Raw genomic sequence first — 24,377 nt, 5'->3', positions numbered from 1 at the left:
AATCTTTTTTTTATTTTTTATTTTTTATTCTGTCAGCATCACGTGGGAAGAAAAGATTGTTGCTGGAGGATGTGTGACTTTGTCTGGATGATAGTTCGGCTCGTTGTTCTGCTCACATTAAAGCACCACCGATAACAAGTGTTTGGTAACAATCAGGACATCTCAGACAAACTTCTCACCATAAGAATGTAATGAGACTCAACAATGTTAAAAACTCTCATTTTATCAAATATTTATCAGTCAGTCCAGGACAGTACAGGTCCCTGCTTTTCAGTTTGTCATCAGGCAACAATAACATAACTTGAAACTATTATTTAAGGAGGAAAATATAGACATTATTAAAAACATAAATATCGATGCAAAAAAATGATCGAGGTGATGGTTCCTCCAAGAAGTTGTAGAGAAAGTCGGGAGCTTTAATGGGCCGCAACCAACTTGTTCTTCATTTTTAAGCAAAGTCCAATCAGACAGCGTACAAAAAGAGAAATCTGATCATTAAGGCTGTTCATACCGGCAGGAATGCGAATTTGTGACAGTTTCTGCAGTTAAAAAAAAAGTTTTAAATAGATTTACATCTGTTCATTCTTCAAAAAAAAACAAAAACACAATGGATTCAAAACAACAAAAATATATATATTTTTAAATTGGCACGACTGCTTTTAAGGTATCAAAATATACGACTGTAGTAGGTAAACTTGCACAGTGTCCTATTGGGATGTGATATTAGTTTAATAGCAGAACATTCTTCTCTTTCATTCTTTCACTCCAACATTACAAGCACCAACAATAGGGAAGGTCAAAGGTCAGAAGTCCCAGCAGCCCGTTCATTGATCAAACAAACATTCCAGTGGAGCTATGTGGAGAGACGTTTTACACTCGGTAGCTGTGATCGATCTGAGAAGGTCAAAGGTCGTCCTCTGTCAGCATCTCACATCAAACAGTAGCTGATCAATACGGGAGGGAGGGGGAGGGGGAGGGGGGGGGTTACCTGGCAACAACCTGATAACACTGAACCAACACCAACTCTATTATCTGCTATTTTTCATTCAAAATAAACTAATAATAAGAAATTATATATAATAATATATATATATATATATATATATATATATTAATAAATATTCTTACATTTTATACACATTACAAGGACTTCTACTCGTGTTTTTTTGAAAACTTTATTTTACTCTCAGACCTTCCTCACCAGTCACCTGTCAAAAACATAATCTGCTATTCAAAACGTATTAATCACTGTCACAAAAATGAAGTGATCAATCATCACAATCACAGAATAATTACCTGACATTGAAAGCAACCTGAAGTTGCAGCCTCGGAGCTTCCTCTATTTGATATTCTGCACTGTCTATATCTATAAGTGTAAAGGGAAAATTAATTCATGGCTGGATGCTATCACATTAGAGGCCACTGTAGTACAATAAACTCATCACATGCAGTCGCTGCAAACTACTGCCGCGTTGTCGCACTTTGTTTGGACAGTGCGGAATAAGATTCTTTAACATCCCTTAAAGCTACTAAAAGGAGAAAGAGGTTGTTTAAATGCAAATCGTTCAGGCTCCATCTCGCTCTAAGATAAAGTCAACACACTGCACGGTGTTGTATGTCACCCGTCCTCTACTACAGCAGCGCCGAGCTGAGGTTGTGACTTTGCCTCCAGGAGAACCGGCCGCAGAATCATCCCCATCATGTTCTGCTCTCTCGTCAGGAAAAAAAAAAAAAAGTCAACCTGCTGAAACAGTTTTGGAAACCGTCTCCCGTCGGCGTCTTTTCTCAGGCCGTCTCCTCCCTAAGCTGGCGTGGCTCCTGCTCTCCGGCGGGGGCGGGGGGGGAGGGGGGGGGGTCGCGACCTGTATGTTTTGGAGGGAGGGTGAAAGGTGAAAGGTCACAGTGGCAAAGGGTCATCGAGGTTGGAGTCCAAGGGCTTAAGTGGGCCTTTAAGCTGAGAGCTCCTCTCCTGATTTCTCTATCTTTCACCATGACTGAGGGGAAGCAGGAAAGAGAGGAGGAGGAGGAGGAGGAAGAGGAGGGGGAAGAGGAGGAGGAAGAGGAGGAGGAGGGGGAGGAGGAGGAGGAGGGGTGTTTGACTTTTAGATGAAACAACTCAACACTTCAGAGGAAGTGAGTTTAAAGTACAGTACAGGAGATATTAGCAGCAGTTAGGCTTGTTGAATTTTAATGAATAAAATAAATCGTCGGCGAAAGATGAAGAGGACGTGATGGATGTGGGCTAAAAGATAAAGACAGGATTTGAGCGATGATGAGGAAGAGTGAAGAAGAAAATGAACTGAAGCAGTGAGCACTGTCGCCTCCTAGTGGCAGAACGACCCTACCGGCATGCAGATGAGGATAATTTTTATTCATTCAAGCGGAAGAAAAAATCATTTAATGTGAATAAATGTATGAAAGAACTGAGATGTACAATATTTAATTCTTTAAATCATCAGTTTTATTTCAAAAGCGGTCTTTAAATTTGTTGCCCGTGAGGTTGTTTTTGCAGTTTCTGTCCAGTAGTGTGATGCGGAGTAAAGAACCTGCTCACTTATCATCAATAAATGCCTACAATTTGATAAAGTACAAAAATAATTGATGGAAAACATTGCAAAATAAGTCATATTTGGACATTTTTTTTGACAATCGCGGTGCTCATTGATTTCTGTAATATGTGAAGGAAATAATGCCCGTGTTGGTGTTAAATGGTCATTTTGTAAGTTTGGGAATTTTTTTTATGTTCATTACTCACAAACAGGAAGTTCACTGCTGTTTCTTCTGGTTATGTAAAACTGCCATGACATGATATTTTTTATGATCTGTACATTAGCAATTTAATATTTCGAACGTCGCCATACGTAAAACATGTGCTTGACATTTTGTTCTCCGAGGCCAAGGAGTCAACATCAACGTGTTCTCGGTCAACAATGTCGCTGGAGTTGACCTTGACCTTCAATAATTAAGTTAGCAAATGATTGAATTGAACTGATTGAGTTAAAAGATTTCCTTGGAAACAATCAGATTACACTATTTTTGCGTCCGCGATGTTCAGCGATTTAGAAGTTCAACTGGGAGGTCGCTGAAATATGAACAAAAATATTCATCTTTGACGCTAAAAACTTGTATTTACTAAATTTCAACTAAGATCTTTGGCGACAGTTTTTCAACCACACCACTGTAATAAAAAGCAAGTACGATGATGCAAACGTGTTTTATAGGACAACTGGTTGAACGTATATGTATAAACTGTTAAATTACTTATTAAATGGAAATCCTTGTATCCTTTTACCGAGAGACAAACAAACACAAAGCGCTTTTCACTTTCCCTTTGTCCGACGCACACGTATGGGCATACCAACGCTTTATCCCTCTCTCTGTGTGTGTGTGTGTGTGTGTGTGTGTGTGTGTGTGTGTGTGTGTGTGTGTGTGTGTGTGTGTGTGTGTTGGGGGGAATGTGGTGGTCGTCGCTCTGCAGCAGACAGTCGTCCAGTCAACCAGCCTCGGTGCCGTGGTGGTATGTCGAGTGTTTATAAGGCGTGGTGACCCGTTGTGACCTTTGACCCCCAGACAACGAGGGTAGTGGCGGAGGGAGGGTTACATGTACTAACACCACTCTGTGCTAATGGATAACAGGAGAGAGAGAGAAGGACATGACCTTGGAGGCTCTTTGACCGAATTGTTCCCAGTACTTTAAAGGGACATTCCAGTGTTTTCATTTTTTTATTGTTTTTTATTGTTTTTTTTAATGTTTTATAGCCAATCTATTACACATCACTTTTATTTTACACGACAGCAGGCCGTTCTTTTAAAGGGTGACTTTGCTTACTTTCAACTGGGTCCCTGTGGTTAGAAAATGAGAACTATCACTGTACGAAGTATATTTTTACTTGCTTACATCTCGCAAAACCAGATGATTTTCGTCTGATGGACTTTTGCAGAATTCAGGCTTCATTCATAGATCTGTTCAGGAAACCTGGATGTCGTACTGAGAGTGCGTGAGGTTCTGGCGTCATCGCGCCAGCCGTACTCACGTCCTGGTGTTCATTATCTCCGTTCTTCTGTCCTCCCTCTCAGTGTCACCACGTGTTCTGATGATATATTATTTTTGGTATTTTATTTGTGCCATCCTGTGACAAATTCCCACCTTACAGTAAACGGGGCCTTCGTTCAGGTTTTGCTTCAGGGAAAGTCAACAATCATTCACATCATCCATATCCCAAGTTATCTATCTGTTGCTTCTTATTTCGAAGCCGCTTACACTCCTCTGTCTGAAGATTTAAAACTGAAGCTATTGGACTGCTTTGGCAGCACCTGTTGCTGCAGAGATGAAAAGCAGACGACGTTGCCCATCCACTATCGTACTGGGCTGTTTCACAACATGCTGCAGCTTCGTCCTGTCCTGTGCTCTACAGTTGACCGGACTCGCCTCCCTGGTCCGGATTATAAACAAGGTTGAGATGGATGGTAGTCAAATGATCCTGTGAGTCCTCAGAGTGTAGGAGGTTTCCAGAACTCGAATCTGATTGGACACAGCACGTATTGTCTGAGCCAGGAGCTTCAGATGTTACAATTGTCCATTCACAGAAAATAATTTTGCCTGATACAACCTCACTTTCCCCGAACATCGACCCCCCCTGACTTTTTCCTCCGGCCTTTATCTCCTCTCTGCCCTCCTTTCTCTCCTCCTCTCTCCTCGCTCGTTTCACCTCCTCCGTCCCCTCTTTCCATCTCCGTGCCTCTCCTCCCTCCTCATCTGTCATGACATCATCTGTCCTCAGTGTGGTTGGGGTTTAGTTGGAGCACCGAAGCTATATTAAACCACCCGGACTTATTTTTTGCCCTCCTTTGATCCGTCCTCGTTAGAGCCGCCTGCCGCGGTGCCACAGGGCCACGGGACCTGCCAGCTCCCACTTTATAAACCCTCACAGTGTGTAAAATAAAACACACGCAGCATGTGGATAAAATCAGCAATAAAAGCTGGGTGTGAAAGTCGAGCGAATTAAACCGGCGCAGAGTCGGTCCTGTCCCACGGTGCAGTTAGTGCTGATGACGGATACAGCGCGCAGTGTGTCTGGAGGTGACCGGACGATTGTTGAGTTGGTGTGAAAATTCACAGCTATTCTGTGAAGACTGACTCACTTTTCATTTAAGAGCTGCAAACTTCGGACGTGTAATGAAGTTGATAGCAGAGCACAGAGGCGGCGTATCTGCTGATTTTTTTTTTTTTAGCCGTAGCTGCAATGTTGAGCTGTTCACACTGAAATATCAGGAAAGTTTGCGCCGACATTTATTCCCTTTTACTTTTCATTTTTCATCATCAGGCTTAATCTGTTCGATATTTTGCTTCCTGACTTACATTTAACAGAGCTGACGGCATCGGCTGTTTATGGTATTTTACATTTTAACCGTTAAAATTTTCCTTAAAGAGACGAAAACCAACAATTTGTGTTGCTAACAAGTATCAGCATGATACACTGCAGGTTTTGGACGACAATTGTTATAACTGAATGAAAAGTAGATACTTGTTTATTCAAAAGAAGTTTACAGTTGCATCAACACGCTGAGTATAAGTTGCTTTGTTTTCTCCTCTGTGAGTTCAGGCTGTGTTGGTTGTGATGTAAGAATAAATCATCTGAAAATGTACTTATAGACTGTATATAAAAATGGATGTAGTTTCCGTGAATAAAATGTGAAGCCTAAAAGTGCAACGCCACTAAGGGCCACTAGGGGCTGGTGCAAAAAAAAAACAAAAAAAAAAACATTGATGCCAATAAACTCCCATTCAAAAAGTGTCAACTTCTCTTAAGTCAACACATTTTTTTCCACAAGTCATTATGTTATCGTTAGCTAATTTCACTCCTTCTGATCAGTGCTCTGGTGGTCCAGCTGGAAATAATTCCATCATTAATTATATATTAAGGCCTAAAGCAGAAGTATGTTTTGGGGGCATGCCTGGTTAGATTAACATGCCTGAGGTTCAGCCAGGTTGCCACTATAGGCAGATGTTCAGAGTACTCTCAGATTGTCAGGCACATCTGACGCGCTTTCCTCCCTGGCTCGTCCGGATATCATCATCTGGCTCCAAAAAAACAAAGATGGCAACAGTCAAAATGCCAAACTGGAGGCTTAAAAACAACAGTTCACAAACTAATGGGACCTCAATGCACCATTACGTATGTCTCTTTAATGTACTTTTAATTATATTTAGACATACATTTTAGTTTCTGGTCTCTTCAGGGGTTTGTTACTAGTCCAAATAAGCGATAAAACAACCTCATGCTGTGCTCATGTTATAAATTAAGGTGCTTGTATGATTGCAGAGTTGGTAAAAAAAAAAAAAAAAAAAAAAAAAACACTGATCATTGACTGACTATATAAATTACATTTGGGGTTGATTACCTTGAACAATGAACTCTGGCTGCCATGACGCATCCATATTAGTCTGCACTTCCAGGCACTTTGAAGCGCCGTTGTCCTTATTAATCGCCATGTCATATATATTAGAGCTTTCATACAATTTCCAGAGTTCCCAGCAATAAGCATGATTCTGATTCAGACACTGTTTACAATGTAGAAACTGATAATCACAGAAAACAAGAAAACAATGAGGAAGTAAAAAAAATTTTTTTTTTTAAAGTGAACAAAGAGAAGTTGCGTTAATTGTTTTGCAAATGTTGGAAAAATATGAAACTGACATCTGAACACTGTCCTCCTGTCTCTCTGTGTTTTGTCCTGCAGGAGGGAAAAGCAGACTGTAAACAGGAGAAATGTCCGCTGGTCTCTGAGGACTGTGCTCTGGTGGTGAAACAGACCGGAGCCTGCTGCGAGAGGTGTAAAGGTAAGACGGGCTGACAGACACCAGAAGAAGAGGACGCCTGTGGTCCCTTTGATTTAGTTTTTTTTTTTTCATCATGATATTACAATATACCAGCAGTGATAATAAATAATGAAGAGCTTATACCTGCAGCTGCACTGCACTAATAGGGGACTGTAACATAGAGATGCTAACCAGACTCTCTGAACACACACACACACACACACACACACACACATATACACACATACACATTCTCCTCCAGGACCTCTTTAATGCATTGTATCTAAACAGACAGACCTAAATATGACCTGTGGGAGTAAAGCTGTTTTATTTACCTGACGTATAGGCACACACACACACACACACACACACACACACACACACACACACACACACACACACACACACACACACACACACACACACACAGCTGCAGTGTGTGGAGACAGTGTGGCTGCTGAAGGGGTTCACCGGTGGGTTTACAGGCCACAGAAATACAGTTGCTTTTATGAGCCATGAAACTCCCCAATATACCCTTCATCTCTCAGATCCTCATCTTCCTCCTCTGTCAGGTTTTACTCACTGTTACACATGTGGATTTATATATTTGTCTATTCTTCCGAGGACTCTTAACGCCACATGAGCAGCTTCAATATCTTGCTGATCAAGCTGAGCACACTTATTGGGCACATTTACGATAAAAAAAAAAGAAGCAGTAACTTATTTATTTTTCATATTCATAGGTGCTCAAACATTTTCCAAATAAATGCAAGTTAAAATGAATCAAAAACCTTGTCTTAATCCTAAATTCAAACTTCAACCTGTAAAAAAACTGAAATGTAGCATCTACGATTTTGAACCTTGATTTGATTTTATTCCTTTATTCCTTTTATTTTATTTCTCCATTAATGGAACCAGAAAATCTGGACTGGGCAACACGAGATGGGACGTCCAATCAGTGACCACTGTGGCTGCTTGTGATTGGCTAAAACCTGTCAATTATGCAGTACGTCATTTTGATCTGCAGAGCACTGTGCTAATGTATCTGCCACCAGCGTCTCCTTAACTCTTGTATAGTTGACATTTTTTTGCTGACCATTTTTAGATACAAACAGTTGTAGATTTTCTAATGTACTTTCCAATAGCTTCATTAGTTTTTACTTGTCTCTGCAGCATCCAGATCAATTACATGAATTTTGAAACTCTTAACATCAAGCCCACACTTTCATTGTTGCCTTGTAATGCAGATTAAGTGCAGATTATAAAATACTCACAGCAATCATAGACCTTTGTTAAATCTTTGTCTCCAAAGTAATTTGAGGGACCCTTTAAGATCTTTTTAATGAGGCAATACCTTCCATACTGCCACCAAAATCATTAAAAGGAAGCAGAAGTGAATCTTTTATGACCCTAACTTGTTTTTAAGAAAATGTTTTTGTTAAAATAACATTTAGATTTCTGTGTTTTGGATTTTTTTTTTTCATTGGTTCCATATGGTTTGAATCGTTGGTTAACATTCAGTTATCAGCAGCTATTGGACAACCAGCATGTTCAATTACTTCTGTATTGGCTTCAACACTTAAGCCATGAATGAATGCAAAATAAGATCCCCCAAAAAGTCCTCCCTTTAGAGGATGTTCTCGTTCTTTTTATGCTTATGAAGCCATTGTGGCTCCGTGGAAATATAAAAACACACCTACCTCCCAGCGCTCTGCAGGGGCGCGGCCCCCTTTTGTTTGCGGTTCTCCGTTTTACGACGCAGCACTTCGTTAAGAGAGGTGGAACTCACTCAACTCGGACATGGAAAGCCCCGCGTCGCCACGGCAGCCAGTGTTAGTTTTCTATTGTGTGGTTGAGTGTGTGACCGCTGTGACCAAATTTAGGACCCCTCTGTGTCTTTCGCTTTTGGAAAACACACCAACTCCTCCGTGTCATATCACTGTTTTCTCACTTTTATGAAATCATACACTCAGTTAAAAGGAATCACAGCCAGACTGCATCAGTTTTATTGGGAACAGTTCACTCCAAAACTGACTTAATTAACCAGCTTATACATGCAGCAGTGTAGCAGAAGTGCATTTGAAATGGATTATAAAAAATAAAAAAATAAAAACTTTTTTTTTTTTTCTTTTTTCTTTTTTACTAGAATTTGGGTATCTAAACCTTTTTTTTATTTTTTATTTTTTTTATTTTTATTATATACTAATTGCCTTCATCACCAAGACGAAGATGCAGGAATTGATTTGAAAGATTTTTTTTAAATGAAATACATAGTGATTTTGACTGGAGGAAAAAGGGCAAGGTCATGCTGTTATTCTTTTAAGCTGCAGTTCATCACAATAATGTAAATAAATGTTTAAACATTAATAAGTCCAAATCTTTTTTTGGTTAATGTTGTTGTTAAAGCTAAGTTAAACCACCTGTAACCTTTATTTAAAACTATAAGTACTTCCCACAATCAAAGTTCAAATTAAGGAAAAAAATATCTTCAGGTGTATTTTTTTAACTGAGCAAACAACATCTGTCCCGAGATTTTAATTCAAATATTGCTACCTCATGCATGATTGGTGCACAGAAGTATGTGACATTCCCTTTCTCTAACGGAGCCCTCGCTCTTTAAACTAGTGAGAAATGTGCACGCACTGTGTCAACACACAAATCCTCAAATCTACCATGAAATCGACCATAAACCTCAACATCCCCTTTGATGCGCGTCATTCTCCATCACTCTCCGCTCTCGACTATCTGCTGTGTCTAAAAGCATAAACTGCTTTACTACTTTTTAAAAAGCTAACCTGCCGTACCAAGCCGATGTTTTGTTACGTTCAGTCTGCATTAGCGAGCGTATCAGCAGGATAGTTGTAGTCTCTTTTCTAAAATACTGCTCGTCCTCCCGCAGCATTGCTCCAGTGTCAGAGGGGTTTGTTTTACACAGAAGCGAGTGGATCAATGGCTGTGATCGGGTTTCATCATATGGAAAGTTAAACATTGATCTGAGATCACTTACTGTAAATGGGGTGAAATGAATAGGCTATTCATTTAGCGTTGAGTGGGCAGCAGTTGACAGCTCAGTGAGTTACTGAGCAGCTGGGACTGTTTTTTTTTTTTTTTTAAAGTGTGTGAGGCAGAGATTAGTGTGTGTGCGCATACATTTTTCTATCTACAAGTTTTATAAAATGTGCACTAAGAAGGAGATTATACATTCATATAACTAAAACTCAGTCAAATTCAAGTGAAATCAGTTTGGTGAGCAATAATATCTGTGAGATTTGACTTAATTTAACCTTCAGAGAAAAATCATTCAAATGTCAAGTTTTGACTCTCATGAACTTCATAAACAATCCTGCAGCCACACAGCTTGAATGTTTAACTATGACGGTCTTAGATTTTGAAAGAACTTGATCTCAGCTGGTAAAACACAAGTAAGAGCTTGTAAGGATGATGTTGTGACTCGTCGGGCCTCCACGGAGACCTGAAAAAGCCTCTCTGATTCTTAATGGGCGTCACATCCAATACTATGATTATATATGACATGTCAAGTAGACAAAAAAAAAGTGATTATGCTTCATAAAAATGCTTAAGCTCATCGCCACCCTGCTGTTTATTGACTTTTTGTAGAATTTGTTGTAATTTGAAACTAAAACTCAGATGACACTTTGGCAGAAAAAAAGAAATTAGGGAGCAAACTCAAACATGTAGATGATGTTTTTACATACCTACAAACCCCCAGTTTATTGTTCTACATCACTTCTGACATTGTTGATGTGAAAATATATGAACATCTGAAAAGTCACCTGCAGTGCTTTGGTAATAATTTTCCTCGCCGGTCTCTCCTCTCTCTTTCTATATTTAATTTGAGTCTTCCGATAAAGAAAGTTTTATCGGATTGACACTTTAAAAAAAAAAGCACAAATTCTTGCATGACGCGAGAATTTCTCAGAACAATAAAAAGTACTTTTCCACCAAGAGCAAATGTCCAGGGGTAAAATATCCTCCAGCGATTTGTGATTTGTGTTTCCACAGCGGGAACATTCTCCCAGAAGATTAAGCCAATTAAACCACTAATGTATCAAAGGCAACCTGGTCTCAAATTCTCTGAATGTTTTTCTGCAAAAATGGACAACAAAAGCCTGGACATGGTCATCTATTGGGTGTAAAATCTTGATTATTATCTGCCTCATACTACAAGCAAAACAGTGTGTTTGCGGTTGCAGGTTTTTTTTTTTTTTTTTTTTTTTTAAATGCGGAGTTTCTATCGATGCTGTGAAAAATGCAACATCTTCTTAATTTAGACCCTAATTTCTCTGCTGGAAACACAGGAAGGTGAGATGAGCTCCTCAAAAGGTTCCTGTTCACCACGGAAAGTTCTTTAAAAAGAACAAAGAAAACAAAATGTACACTAAAGCATGTCTTTGGCTTTATATAACTCTATATAATTATACTCTCTTCTCTTCTCTCTGTCTTTCAGGTTGCATGTTAGATGGACGATCCTATAACAGCTCAGTATCCTGGACCAGCTCCGCCAAACCCTGCATAACTAGACGCTGTCAGGTGTGTGTGTGTGTGTGTGTGTGTGTGTGTGTGTGTGTGTGTGTGTGTGTGTGTGTGTGTGTGTGTGTGTGTGTGTGTGTGCGTGTGTGTGTGTGTGAGTGAGACCTAGCTACACTGTCAGCAGAGGAGAGATGAAGCGAGCAGACGGTGTTGTTTCAGCTCAGACATCATTTTGAAACCTCTGACCTCTGATCTGAAAAACACGCAGCTGTGCTGTTGTTTGAGGAAAGCAGAGATACAGGGAGGAGGATCGAGGGCTGGAAGGTTGCGAGAGGAGAACAAAGGTGTTGGAGATGAAGGGAAGTTTGAATACGAGGCAGAAAGAAGGAACGAGGCAGGGAAGGAAGAAAGATGTGGAAGGAGGAAAAGGAAGGAAATGTGGGATAAAAACAATGAGAAAAGTAAGGAAAAGACTAATAAACTAAGTGAAAAATTAAAGGTAAAGAAGAAGGAAAGAGAGAAAAGAGAAAACTTCACATAAGAGGGGGCAGAGTCCAAGAGATTAAACAGAGAGATGGAGGAACGAAAACACAGAACAGATGAGAGAAGAAAGCGTGGAGTAAGAACGAGAAGCATCATATTTACATGCACAAACTGAAGAGATGATTTACCTCCCGGTTGTTGACAGGAAGGTGTCATCACCGAGGCGGAGGTGCAGTGTGTCGTCCACTGCAAGAACCCCAAAATCCACCCAAAGAAGTGCTGCCCCACCTGCCCCAGTGAGTACAAATGTTAATGGAAGCGTCTCCGTCTGCTCACTTCCTGGAAATTTGTAAACTAGTATTAAACTCCAGGGTTGCTGTGGCTGATCAGGAAAATATTTAAAGTCTTAAAAAGTTTTTAATGAGCGGGTCGGTTTGAAAAAAGGGTTTTGGACTTGGTCTCTTAAAATGAAGAGAAAAATTCTGCAGGCTATAAAAGATTTTTACTGTAACTGGAAAAGAGAGACCCTGTTTCTTTTCGAAACAAACGGTGTCAGTGTGAGTCCTTGAATTTTGCTTTTTACAGCTGATGAACAATTTGTGACTTTTAAGTATAAAAAAAAAAAAATCTTGCAGTATTTCATGTGAATAATAATTAAAATAAGTCAAATATGCCAAAGTCTTACTTCGACACAGGGTGCAACGTCACTGGAAAACCAAGGTATGATGGAAAATAGTCATTTTATGTTATTTTTTTCTTGACTATAAATCATATTGAGGGGAAATCGGGTTTGTATTAATAACAAGAAAAAAAAAACACTCGTGTACGCTTGTTTCTTCTGCTGTCGGCGTGTGATTTTATGAATACAATTTTTGCAACAAAATTCTTAAAACGTCTCGAGCTCGCTTTAAAACTGCCGTAGATTAAAAAGCTTCACGCGAGGAGACAAAAGATGAGTGCGTTCGGTAAACGTGTTGAAAGCGAACGAAACGATGTTTTGCTTTCCGTCCCTGCAGGCTGCATCTTCGAGGGCCGTCTGTATAAAGAGAAGGAGGAGTTCAGCCCAGAAGGAAAACCCTGCATCAAGTGTACCTGCACTGTGAGTACACACAAACACTACTCGCACGCTCACCTTCCAGCTCCGAGACTCCGTCCTACAAATTAGTTGGTTTTGGAGTCTCCCGGGAGTCGCACATTTTTTTCTGTCGGAACAACATCCCTTTCCTCGCTTTTTATCCCCCTCGTTTCCTCCCGTATTCCTCCCTCTCTGTTTCCCCACCTCCCCCTTAGACAAACAGACCCTACAGGTACGTCCATAAACACATTACAGCATTAATGTGCTGACACCTAGTCGGGGCACCCTGCAGGCTTTTTGACACACGCGCACGCACACACACACGGGTGTCATTTTTCTACCTGCTGATTTACCAAGTTAAAAATGTGTAATGATCTGTTTATCAATCTGATATTTCCTATTTATTCTGTGGGTTCTAATAAAATACGGATTGTTTAAAGAGCCTTTATTACAGGGTTCCCACGGGAATTCAGACCGGGAAAATCAGAATATTTGACCATGTTTTCATGGAATATCAGGGAACTTTATTTGCATGTTTCAATTTTAGTTCTGCAAAGTCAGCGTCGTCTTGTCTTGTCAGCGTTCTTTTGGTGATCATTACGAAACACCCAAACAGCAACAAGACAATCAGACAAAACATGCTCAACATGGATGTTTAGTCAAATTATTCTATAATATTTATATGCTTACATATAAAGTTTTATCACTTCCAAGAAGATCCAAGACAAATTTCTCCCTGAAGATCAATAGGTTGAAGTTAATGCACGTTGGTTATAGTTGTGTTGTTGTTGTTGTTGTTGTTGTTGTTCCAGGGAGGGCGGACTCTCTGCATGAGGGAGGTGTGTCCTGTCCTTTCCTGCCCCACCCACCTCAGCCACACCCCGCTCGGACAGTGCTGTCCCAGATGCCTCGGTAAAGACCAGCAAGCAGCCCTCTGATCTGCGGCCCTTGTAGAAACTGATGTAAAATCTCCACACGAGTTGGAAATGCAGATGTTTTTCTGTTTTTCAGTGTTTAACTCTGCTGATCTAGTTTGTCACTTCATGTTTCTCTCCATCATTGGTCGGGACAACACTTGTTGTGAATACACTTGATTACACATGAACTGATCAAATATGACACAACTTTACTGATGTTAGAAGTGAGCTATTGTTGTGGTTGAGATGGACTTTTGGGTGGTTGAAGTTTGAAGCAACTAAAATAATGTGTGTTTCTTACATGTGACCTTGTCTCTCCTCCTGCAGGTCAGAGGAAGGTGTTTGATCTGTCCTTAGGAAGCTGTCTGTTCCACAGCGAGGTCTATGAGAATGACACTTCCTTTATACACGAAAACTGTACTACCTGCACCTGCAAGGTACGAGCCTGGATATCAAACGCTCATCGTCAACTCATATTTTTAAATTTCACTTTTTTCCTTCATTGAAAAAAAAATTCTTCTAAATCTTTTTTGGGGGGCTTTTGACTTTTTTCCCCTCCATGACCATGTCCTTCTTCTTCTAAGGATTCCACGGTGGTGTGCAAGAGACGGTGCTCACGGCAGGGAAGTTGCCAGGGCAACCAGTGCTGTGAGGAGTGTCTGTCCTACGTGAAGGTGGAGGAGGTGAAGTACTGCAGAGTCCGGAACAAGATCTACAGGGTGAGGAAGCAGAGTGGATGGATGGACGGACGGACGGACGAACAGAAGTGTCCTGACCCTGTTGTGTCTTTTGTCCACTGCAGGAAGGAGACATGTGGTCGTCAGTTAACTGCACTCTTTGCGCCTGCGTTAAAGGGATGCTCGAGTGTCGGCCCAAGCAGTGTGTACCAATCACCAGCTGCCCCTCGGTGAGTGACAGGCCCACCGGCCAATCAATGACTTGCATGCTATTTGCATGGTTGAATACCCGGCATTGTTCAACCTACAAAAACTCTGTCGCTCTACTTGTTCTCCTTCCCGCTCTCTGTCCGACACACACTTTACAGCCCATGACTAACGGCGTCGTTTTCACTTCACATGCGTGACGCCTCAAACGATGATACTGCTTGTGATTTACGGACACAGAGCTGCCATGAGTGACTCTTAAATTCAACTGTTTCACCTAAAAAAAAATAGGTGTAGAGTATCAGACCGAACCCAAAACAGCGAACATCTCATCGTTCCGTCCTCCGCTTCTAATCTGAAAACTGCTGATGTCACTCCGTTTTAGCGTCTTTTTTGTTTAAATGTGGGCGTTATCAGAAGATGCGACAGATAGTTTTCGCATTAGATATCTTTTGTGCAGCTGAAGCTTCGCTGTTCAACTCTGGGAACTGCTGGCTGGAAGAAGGTTTGCGCTGCGTTCACCTGTCGCAGAGGTCGCTCCGAGGTCGTCTGTCGGCCGGTGGGTGATGGAGTGGATTCCTCGCATACCGCCGGCCGGTGGCGGTCACGCAGTCAAAGCCGGTGTCAATGTTAGTCCCAGTTCACACGCTTCCAGCGATTACAACAAGCCCTCACCTGTTGTTTGTGGTCAGGACAGGCGACTGCGGAGTGATGTAGGTGGTCTGCAGGGAGGTTGTTTTTTTTTTCTCCAGGGCAAAGTTTCACTTATTACATGCTGCTTCATGAAGTATTTTTCGGAGTATTTATGCCACGGCTTTGCTTAGTTTTTGTAGTAGCATTTAACACTTTAATATGTTGCAAGGTTTATTGTCGTTTTTGTCACGTGATGAATTGCAAGAACAGGTTGGCGTGCTGAAGATGCTACATCAGTTTTGAAGTTTTTAGGTTTTCCTGTTTATTACATGTTTTAACACTCCTTTATGCATTCATTATCCTGTACTGGAGAGATCCTAGATCACAGAAATCCCACATGTCCGTCTCGGGTAATTGACCCTAGTAAAATAGGAAATATTTTTGTTATAGTCTGCAGCATTTATCTGCTAATTAGCCGTCTTTGTTTTGTTCACACCGTATTTTGATAAGATCACATTACTGTCTATGGACATGGACACAGGCTGAGGTGAGACTACCAGTCTGTTAGTGTATCTTTAGTGTGTCTTGTCTGTCTCACCACTTGGTTAGAAAAAAACACGTGGTTAAAAAAAAGCACGGCTTTTTGAAGCTTGTTTTTTCCTAACTAATGACAGGATTATTTTCAGATGGACCGCCAGAAAACAAATAAGAAGGATCGACTTTAGGTAGCAACGCAGAAATAATACGTGGAAAAGATGTATTGACTTTGAATTTCATGAGCGATATTGAACGGGACTCTCTCGAGCCCAAGACTTTTTGGAGCCAAACTCTAGTGGCACTCGGTGGTATTGCAGTTTCAGGTACTTCTGCATCGGCCTCATTTTTCAGACCCGGAAGCGACGTCCAACTTTTATATACAGTCTGTGCTCATAACACACAAACTCCCACACCTGTTCAAAGTTATCATGAGTTTGACTCATCTCTCTGACTGCCTGCATCACATCTAAACACACACATACACACACACACACACACACACACTCTCCCATGCTGTCGTCCTGCGGTCAGCAGCAGGTCGGCGGAGTGTGTAGGTCCCTTTTGGAGACAGTGTGTCTCCGAACAGCCTTTTGTCTGTGTGGCGTTTGAGTGACAGCAAAGAAGAGGCTCCCTATATTTAGGCCCCTGAAAACCAATCTCTGTCACTGTGTGTGTGTGTGTGTGTGTGTGTGTGTGTGTGTGTGGGTGTGTGTGGGTGTGTGTGTTTGAATGAGAGTGTGTGCTTGTGTGTGTCCTCGGCCTGTCAAAAGGCAGCCCTCTTCAAAGAGAGAGAGTGCCCTTTGTGCAGAGGTTAGGACTCTGGAGTGTGTATTGAGTGTACAGAGAACGTCTGTATGCGATGACAGATGAGTGGTGTGTGTGTGTGTGTGTGTGTGTGTGTGTGTGTGTGTGTGTGTGTGTGTGTGTGTGTGTGTGTGTGTGTGTATGGGAGGAAGACAGGGGAAAAGTGTGTGTGTACTTGTTTGTCTATGTTTGTGAGGACCGATTTCAAATTTTAGACATGTTTGGAAAGTGAGGACATTTGGCCGGTCGGGAGTTTCGAAGGACGATTAAAGTTAGAATTAGTTAAAAGTTGGGATATGTGTTAAATCATTTAGTTGTGATGATTAAGGTCAGGATAAGGAGCTACAGCTGGAAGGTATTATGTCAGAGAGCGTCCTCACAAAGTAAGAAGAGCAAAAGTGTGTGTGCGCTAATGAAGGGCTTCCCTGAGGCAACACGAACTAGGTGTGTGAAAGAGTCCTCTGATCTGCACTTCTGATGGAGGTTGAAACATACTGTACACACACACACACACACACACACACACACACACACACACACACACACACACATGCAGAGGGTCCTGTTACACAGACAAAGTTCAGCGGTTGAAGTTGGAGTATCGGTGTCTCTGAGGCCGTTCTGGTTAAACTGTGAACTTGTCAAAATGTGAACTTTTCCTCCATTTCGATCTTTCATTTAATTTCTCTTCCGTCTGTCTGAATGACAAAACAGAACACGTTGTTATCTTTGTTTTCCCCACCGACAAAATGTGGAAAAAGAGTGGGTTTTTATTGTCATAGGATATCTTCAAAATGCTTGGTGGACTCAACCAAATCTTTCAGCTGCTGGATAAAAAAAAAAAACCTGGAAAAGTGAATTTTTATTTCATGCTACATATTAGTATCGCTAGTGCAAATATGCAGAAACTGTTGGGAGTGCCTGAAATAGTTAAGCATTCAAGTGCTGGACTGATCTATCTTTATCTTGATTTATCTCTAATATTAGCAATATTCTTTGCTTTAAACATCTTCTGGACCTTCTCTCTCTTTATCATTTTTCAGGCGTGACATTTTAACAAACGCAAAAAGATGTATATCAATTTTGAACCTCAAGAATTGTTTTTATTTTTTCTGTAATTTTAAGTTACCATTCAGGGTTGATTGTACTTTTAATGAGCAGATATTTTTAGATAATTATAAAAAAAATAAAATAAAATAAAAAGTTAGATGTGTATGTTGATTTCTTTTGTTAATGGCATTCCATGTTTTTTTTTTAAATTATTATTATTTAATTGTGGGTAGTTGAGGGTATTCTTTCTGCATGCTTTTGTCCCCTAAGGATGTTTTAATGTATTAACAAGAATTGTCATTTTTGTAACTGTGGAAGCGTTTTCAGAAGTATTACATGTTTTGTTCTGCCCTGATCTGTCTCTGTTCTGCATGTGTCTGCTACGTGTCAAAAAGTTTCTGTTTTTCTTTTATCGCTCACCATCTTCAGGCGTCCCGCCATCTTTTCTTAATCTGTCCAATCCTTCAGAGAGTTTTCTAACACTGTGCATCTGTGACTCATCTCTGCTGCAGAACAAGATCCTGAACAGAACCGGCTGCTGTCCAGTTTGCACTGAAAGTGAGTAAGTCCTTCTCCGCCCCCCTGTCCTCCTCCTGAAATCCCTCCACACAGTGAATTGTGGGATTCTCGCTGATGTCTGATCTCTTTGAGGAAGCCCTTTAATTTGAGGCCTAAGAGTCTAAAAATATCTTAAATATATGTATGCAAGTTTGTTTATAGTTACAGTTTGCAGCTGTAGGATCACAAATATTGACAGATTATTTCTATTAAATCATATTTAGAAAGGTAATTAAAAGCCAAAACCTACAGTATGAGTCCAAGTCCAGTTTCTTTATCTTCACTGGAGGATTCCTCATGAGCTTCAGTCCAGACTGTGGTTTGCCCTCGGGTCATTTGTCTTGGTGGTTTTTTTTGGCTTCGAACTGCAGCAAAAATCCCCCAAAATGTTCTATTTCAGGACTGCAAATACTCCAGAAACCTCACTTGTATATAATGTACAGTTCAGCTTCAGTTGGTGAGGCAGACGTTTCACCACACCACAGATCCTGGTTCCACTTCTGAGAGAGACAGATTAGTGCCACACATTTCAGCGTTTATCATAAATTAGATTTTTGCTGCCGGCTGTCAGGTTTCAGCATGTATCTCTATTAAAACCACAAATTTTAGGTTGTCTCCTTCTATTCGGGGACGGTAATAGAGACCTACTGCTGTCCCACAGCTGGCACTTTAACTTATCTAAGTTAAAAAGATTTTTTTCTATTTCTTTCGGTAATTGCGTCAAACATATTTCAACAATTTTCTTTCCCTGTCTTTGTCTCTGCACCTCTCCAGAACCAGGTGTTTGTACAGTCTTTGGCGACCCTCACTACAACACCTTCGACGGCAGGACCTTTAATTTCCAGGGAACTTGTCAGTATGTGCTGACTCGTGACTGTGGTGGCGTCCCCTCTGGGGGGCCGGGAAATAACATCAACAGCCCAGACTCCAGCTTCACGGTACGGTGGGGTTCAGAGATTTATCAAAGCAGTACACTGAGATTTTGGTAAACTGTGTACTCAGAATTAGATCAGAGATTGTTAGCATCTGCCAAAAGAGAAAAAAAATATAATTTCTATCATGAGAAAAATGTGTAATTAGGACAAATTAAGAGTCAGTGGAGCTAGGCCAGCAATTTCCCTCTGGTTTTAAGTTTTGTGTTAAGTATAAAATACATTAAGAATATATATTCTTTAGGTGAAAAATCACTCTACTCACACAAACTCTTATTCACCATGAATTCTTCCATGACTTTAATCGCAGGTGTTGGTGAAGAACGACGCCCGGCGGACTCGCTCCTTCTCTTGGACTCAGGCTGTCGAGGTGAGGCTGGGCGGTTTGAGCCTCAGCCTGCACCAGCACCTGACGGTCCGGAGGAACGGCACCCGCATCGCCCTTCCTTACCACGGCCCCGGGGTGCACATCGACCTGGACGGATACCTGCTCAAACTCACCACCATCGCAGGTCGGCACACATCACTCTGCTCCTACTTTTTAAAAATCCTACGTCTCGATTCAAAGCTTAAAATCTTCACCTCTCCCTTTAGTCTCATATGAAGCTGGACAACTTTAGAACTGTTAGTAACGTGTTATTTTGCAGACAGGAAAAGATAAAAAAAAAAAATTCCAACTGCCCACTCTAGATAAAAAAAAGAAAAGAAAAGATAGTTGTCGCTAAAACTGGCCCTTAATGTCAATTTCTTTAATGTTTGACAAAATCATTTCAAATTAAAGTAATTTTTGTGACAACTTAGCAAACTGTTTGCTGATGAGGACCATGTGTTTGAAAAGTTCAAAAAGGAAGTGTGGCTTTATGTAGCTTTTTGATGTTGAAGACATATAACAGAAAACATATAAAATGCACTTAGTTTACTTTATTTTCCCAATAAATTACATGAAGTCCTACATTTTAGCTAAACTTTGTTCCCCTCCACTTCCTCCGCCTGCAGGCCTGGAGATCACCTGGGATGGGGACAGTTTCGTGGAGGTCGTAGCCGCTCCTCATCTGCGCGGACGCCTCTGCGGCCTTTGCGGCAACTACAACGGTCAAAAGCGCGACGACACCGTGGGGGGCGACGGCAAGATCAAGTTCGACTTGGACGAGTTCGCGGAGTCGTGGCGAGTCGAGGGGAACGAGGTTTGCTCCCAGCAGCATCTGCCTCGCAAGCCGCCGCCCTTCCTGTGTCCCGGCAGCGCCAAAGTCAAATTCAGGGCCCACCGGGAGTGCCAGAAGATAAAGTCGTGGGAGTTTCAGAAGTGCCATCCCGTGGTGGACTTCGCCCCTTTCTACAGGTGAGGAGGCGGAGTCTGCTGTCAGTAAAAGTCAAACCGACCTCACTTTATTTAAACGTAGGGCTTTTATCGCAAATATACACTGTGGACAAATTGCCTTGCTTTTTTAATGTTTATTAACTTGAAATAAAACTTTCTAACCTTTAACTCCTGCTATAACCATACTGGAACTGGACCGATTTAATGTCATCTCTGTAAAAGTGTACTATGTATACAATACACATCGTATTGAAATTTTCACAAATCAAATCATTTTTCTTTCTTTACCAGTAAACGAATCTTAAACGTTAAAACCACAAAAACTAAAATCGCACGTTGAAAGAGTGTAAAGACGCACGTAAATGTATTCATCCATTGTTCTGAATGATTCTGTTAATGTTTGAACTATCCCGTCCAAAACCTGATCCTAAACTAAACCAACCCTGCCCTCTGTAGGTCGTGTGTGACGGACATGTGCGAGTGTCCGGTCCATAAAAACTGCTACTGCGAGTCCTTCATCGCCTACAGCAGAGCCTGCGAGAGGGAGGGAGCGCCGGTCCTTTGGAAGCCTGACACAGTTTGCATGGGTCAGTGACATTAACCAATCACAGAGCTGCTTGGGAGTTGTTCACGACTGTTGGGGGCCAGTCTTATTATATATTAATGCAGACAGGTTTTTCCGCTTTCAAATTCTAAGATGTAAAGACTGATACTTGCTGCCACTGGTATTTAAGTTCACAGTAACCAGTCTTCCGACTGGAAAAACGTGGCTGCTGCTGTGGACATTTATTTTTGATTATGTACACAATGCAATCTAACACAACATGCTGGCAGTAAATGAAACCTTGAGTTGTTTCAGAAAGGTGTTTCACTGAGCCGTGGATTCAACTTTATGGTCATTTTGGATGCTTAAAGCTTGCGATCCCATTGAACTCCATTGGTGTTTCCATTATTTTGTCCACTCCTCTTAAATAACTCAAATAAACCTGGAGCTGTGTATGTAACGCAACACAGTTAAACAGCATTAGAATCAACAAAAAACAAATATTAATAACCTCAACGAAGGTCGTTTTGAATGAGTTTTAGCTGTGTATTTATTGCACTGCCAACTGAGTGTATATGGTTTTACATTAATGCAGCATGCGAGAAAACAAATAGGCATTAGTGAAATATTTGAAATAGGATCTACTGTATGCAGCCTTAATTTCCTCCAATTTTTAATCGGATTGAATTTAATTGGCAATGTTTAAGGTGGGTTTTTTTTTTAATGTTTTTAAGTTGCTGAATGGTGTACTGGCTTTTCAACATCTTACAAATGTTAATTTCTTGGCAATAAAGGCACCAGGAACAGTTCATTTCTAGAAAGAAACGTATTCTTCCATCGTTAAGTCCTAACTTCTTTTTTCTCTCTCTCTCTCTCTCTCTCTCTCTCTCTCTCTACCTTCCCCTTCCCTCCACCAGCCACGCAGTGTAAACACGACGCCGTGTACGACACGTGCGGCCCGGGCTGCACCAAAACCTGCGACAACTGGAACGAGATCGGGCCGTGCCTCAAGCCCTGCGTGGCCGGCTGCCACTGCCCCGCCAACCTGGTGCTGTTCCAGGGACGCTGCATCAAACCCACCGCCTGCCCCGGACGGTGACCCTCGTGACTCGGGTGGGAGGGCAGGGGGCGGGGCCAAGGTTAAGGGAGGGTCATCTCTAGTGTGCAAATTAGTCGAGAAGAGTTTGGGAGGAACGCTAAAAGGGTCTCAAGTCGACAGATCGGACGCAACAAAAGGTACTCAGGGTCCATAACTAACGCAAGGGAGCGCGTCGCGGTGACTCGAGACGTCAGAGATGCGAAAGCGCGGTGATGAACTGAAGGGAAAACGTAGCGGACGGGAGGCGGATTGTCGGCGCCACGCTCAGCCTCTTACTTCCTTGCGCCTCTTGCGATACCAAGTACTCCAAGCACCACCGCAGGAGGCGCCGATTTTAGTCTCGCAGAGGAAGAACTGAAATCCCAAGAGAAAACTCAGGGGAGATCTTACATCTCAGTAATCTGAGGAACATTCGCCACGATGCCACGGACCCTCAGCAGACAATGTGGGCCAGAGGACTCCCGTCAGAGCCGACACAGCGCCCCAATTTCTCTTGCAAACACACTAAAAGAGGGAAACTGGGCGTCTGCTATTTGGAATAGCGAGATTGAAAGCGGAGAAACTCTCTGATGCATCATGTCAAACTGCCCTCGTGATCTCTATTCCATCATTTCATACTGTAAACTAGCCAGATTTATATGAAAGACAGACAGCTTTTATATTATTATTGTTCTAATTATTATTATTATTATTATTATTATTATTATTATTATTATTATTATTATTATTTGTTGTTGTTGATGTTAATTTATATATCGGTCAACTGACACGTCGTAGCAAGAGCCAGAATCATGAGTATAATTGCGTTATAAATGATTTTAAAGGGAAACAAAAGCTATTTATGTATTTGTGTACTTTTGGTGTTACTGTTTGAAGAGAAATGCCCAAATGTGACTCAGTCGTTTGCACCATCGCAGGGAAAAAAGTACTGTATTGTTTTTAAATGCTCCGTGTACAGGTTGTTGTGGTTGATCTCAAACTGAAGGCGTTCATGTTAAGCATTATGTTTCACTTGACGATATTAATTATTTAAGACCAGCAATATAATCGTTTCTCGAAGTTCACTTTTGACTGCCGTCTTTACTCTTTAAAAGTCTTGAAGAAGGCTCCACCTAGAGGCTGCTGCTGCTGCTGCTGCTGCTGCTTTAAATCCCCAAAGGCGACCAAAAACATGGAGCGTCGGTTAATTGGTGATGCTGAAGGGCCCCGTAGGTGTGAATGCGAGTGTGTATGTCTGTTTCTCTACGTGTGTTGGCCCCTGTGACAGACTGGCGACCCGTTCAGCTGCTGTACCCCCAACCTTTACCCAAAGACAGCTGGAACGGGCTCCACCCCGCCCGTCACCCTGTTCAGGATACATGCGGGTATAGATGTTGGATGAATGGGTACTTTTGAGGTGTCATAAAATCGTTAAGGTCTGACAAAGAATTTGTTCCCATTGTGCTTCATTAGAAAGAACGACAAAACCGAAATATCAAGTTTTTCAAATAGAACTTTTTAAAAATTGGCAAATGATTCTCAATGTGTCGCCACGACCAGCACGACACTACATATGTCTGTCCAGGTTATTGACAGTCAGGGCTTAAAGGACCTTCATCCTCTGGTGTGCGTGTGTGTGGTTAAGAGAGAGTGACAGAGAGAGCAAGAGAAAGTGGATGCTGCAATTCAGAAAGCCAAAGCCAAAGCAAAATGCATTGTGTTACCTTTCCAGATGTGCAGCTCCCAACCGTGGTATTATCTGCCTCGTAGCTGCTAACTGGCCTTTACTGTCCGGACCAGGTCTGCTGCGACGAGGTGAGGCTGGGACACCGTCGTAAATTTGCAAGAACCGGGTCTTCATTTCTTTTTTGGGGGAAGCAGCGAACGCGGTGCACAAGATATGGAAAACTGTTAAACTGTAATTTGGGCTTAACTGGACACTTTACGGTTGATTAGAGAAACGTAATCACTGCTGTCGGCACGCACTGCTCACTGGCTGCTAATGTCGCCTCTCACAATGCGAGAGTCACTTCCTACAAAAGGGCCCTCTGAACATCAGTCACTCCCAGGTTACCCACAGGAACACCTTCTTCAAGGGGGAAGACTCGGCCAACTACAAATATTTTTGTACGTTATTTTAACGTCTCTGACAAGAAGTTTTTTATTTTAACTTTCTGCAACTAAAGGACGAGTGAAAACTTGGTCGACTAACACTTTTCTTGTCGACTAATGTTTAGTCGACTATTTGGGGGA

At 41.6% G+C, this 24,377-nt stretch overlaps 1 protein-coding gene across 1 annotated transcript in view; it reads left to right on the top strand.

Annotated features, from left to right (window-relative positions):
• The window catches only part of bmper (BMP binding endothelial regulator), a 33,404-nt gene extending 10,195 nt beyond the window's left edge, over positions 1–23,209 (top strand). The window contains exons 5-18 of the mRNA XM_069174923.1: positions 6,742–6,841; positions 11,289–11,371; positions 12,000–12,090; positions 12,811–12,893; positions 13,682–13,781; positions 14,114–14,223; positions 14,371–14,505; positions 14,589–14,693; positions 18,207–18,252; positions 19,027–19,190; positions 19,495–19,696; positions 20,181–20,523; positions 20,959–21,089; positions 21,964–23,209. Of these exons, the coding sequence (XP_069031024.1) occupies positions 6,742–6,841; positions 11,289–11,371; positions 12,000–12,090; positions 12,811–12,893; positions 13,682–13,781; positions 14,114–14,223; positions 14,371–14,505; positions 14,589–14,693; positions 18,207–18,252; positions 19,027–19,190; positions 19,495–19,696; positions 20,181–20,523; positions 20,959–21,089; positions 21,964–22,145 (1,875 nt within the window). The 3' untranslated portion in view covers positions 22,146–23,209. The remainder of the gene's footprint in view (positions 1–6,741; positions 6,842–11,288; positions 11,372–11,999; positions 12,091–12,810; positions 12,894–13,681; positions 13,782–14,113; positions 14,224–14,370; positions 14,506–14,588; positions 14,694–18,206; positions 18,253–19,026; positions 19,191–19,494; positions 19,697–20,180; positions 20,524–20,958; positions 21,090–21,963) is intronic.
• The last annotated feature ends 1,168 nt before the right edge of the window (positions 23,210–24,377 follow it).

The sequence above is a fragment of the Embiotoca jacksoni genome, unplaced genomic scaffold, assembly GCF_022577435.1.
Source record: "Embiotoca jacksoni isolate LCO1_2020_lvr unplaced genomic scaffold, fEmbJac1.0.p SCAF_63, whole genome shotgun sequence".
NCBI classification, from domain to species: Eukaryota; Metazoa; Chordata; class Actinopteri; family Embiotocidae; genus Embiotoca; species Embiotoca jacksoni.
Note: the sequence above shows the minus strand (reverse complement) of the source record. Positions and strands in the feature narration are given on the sequence as shown.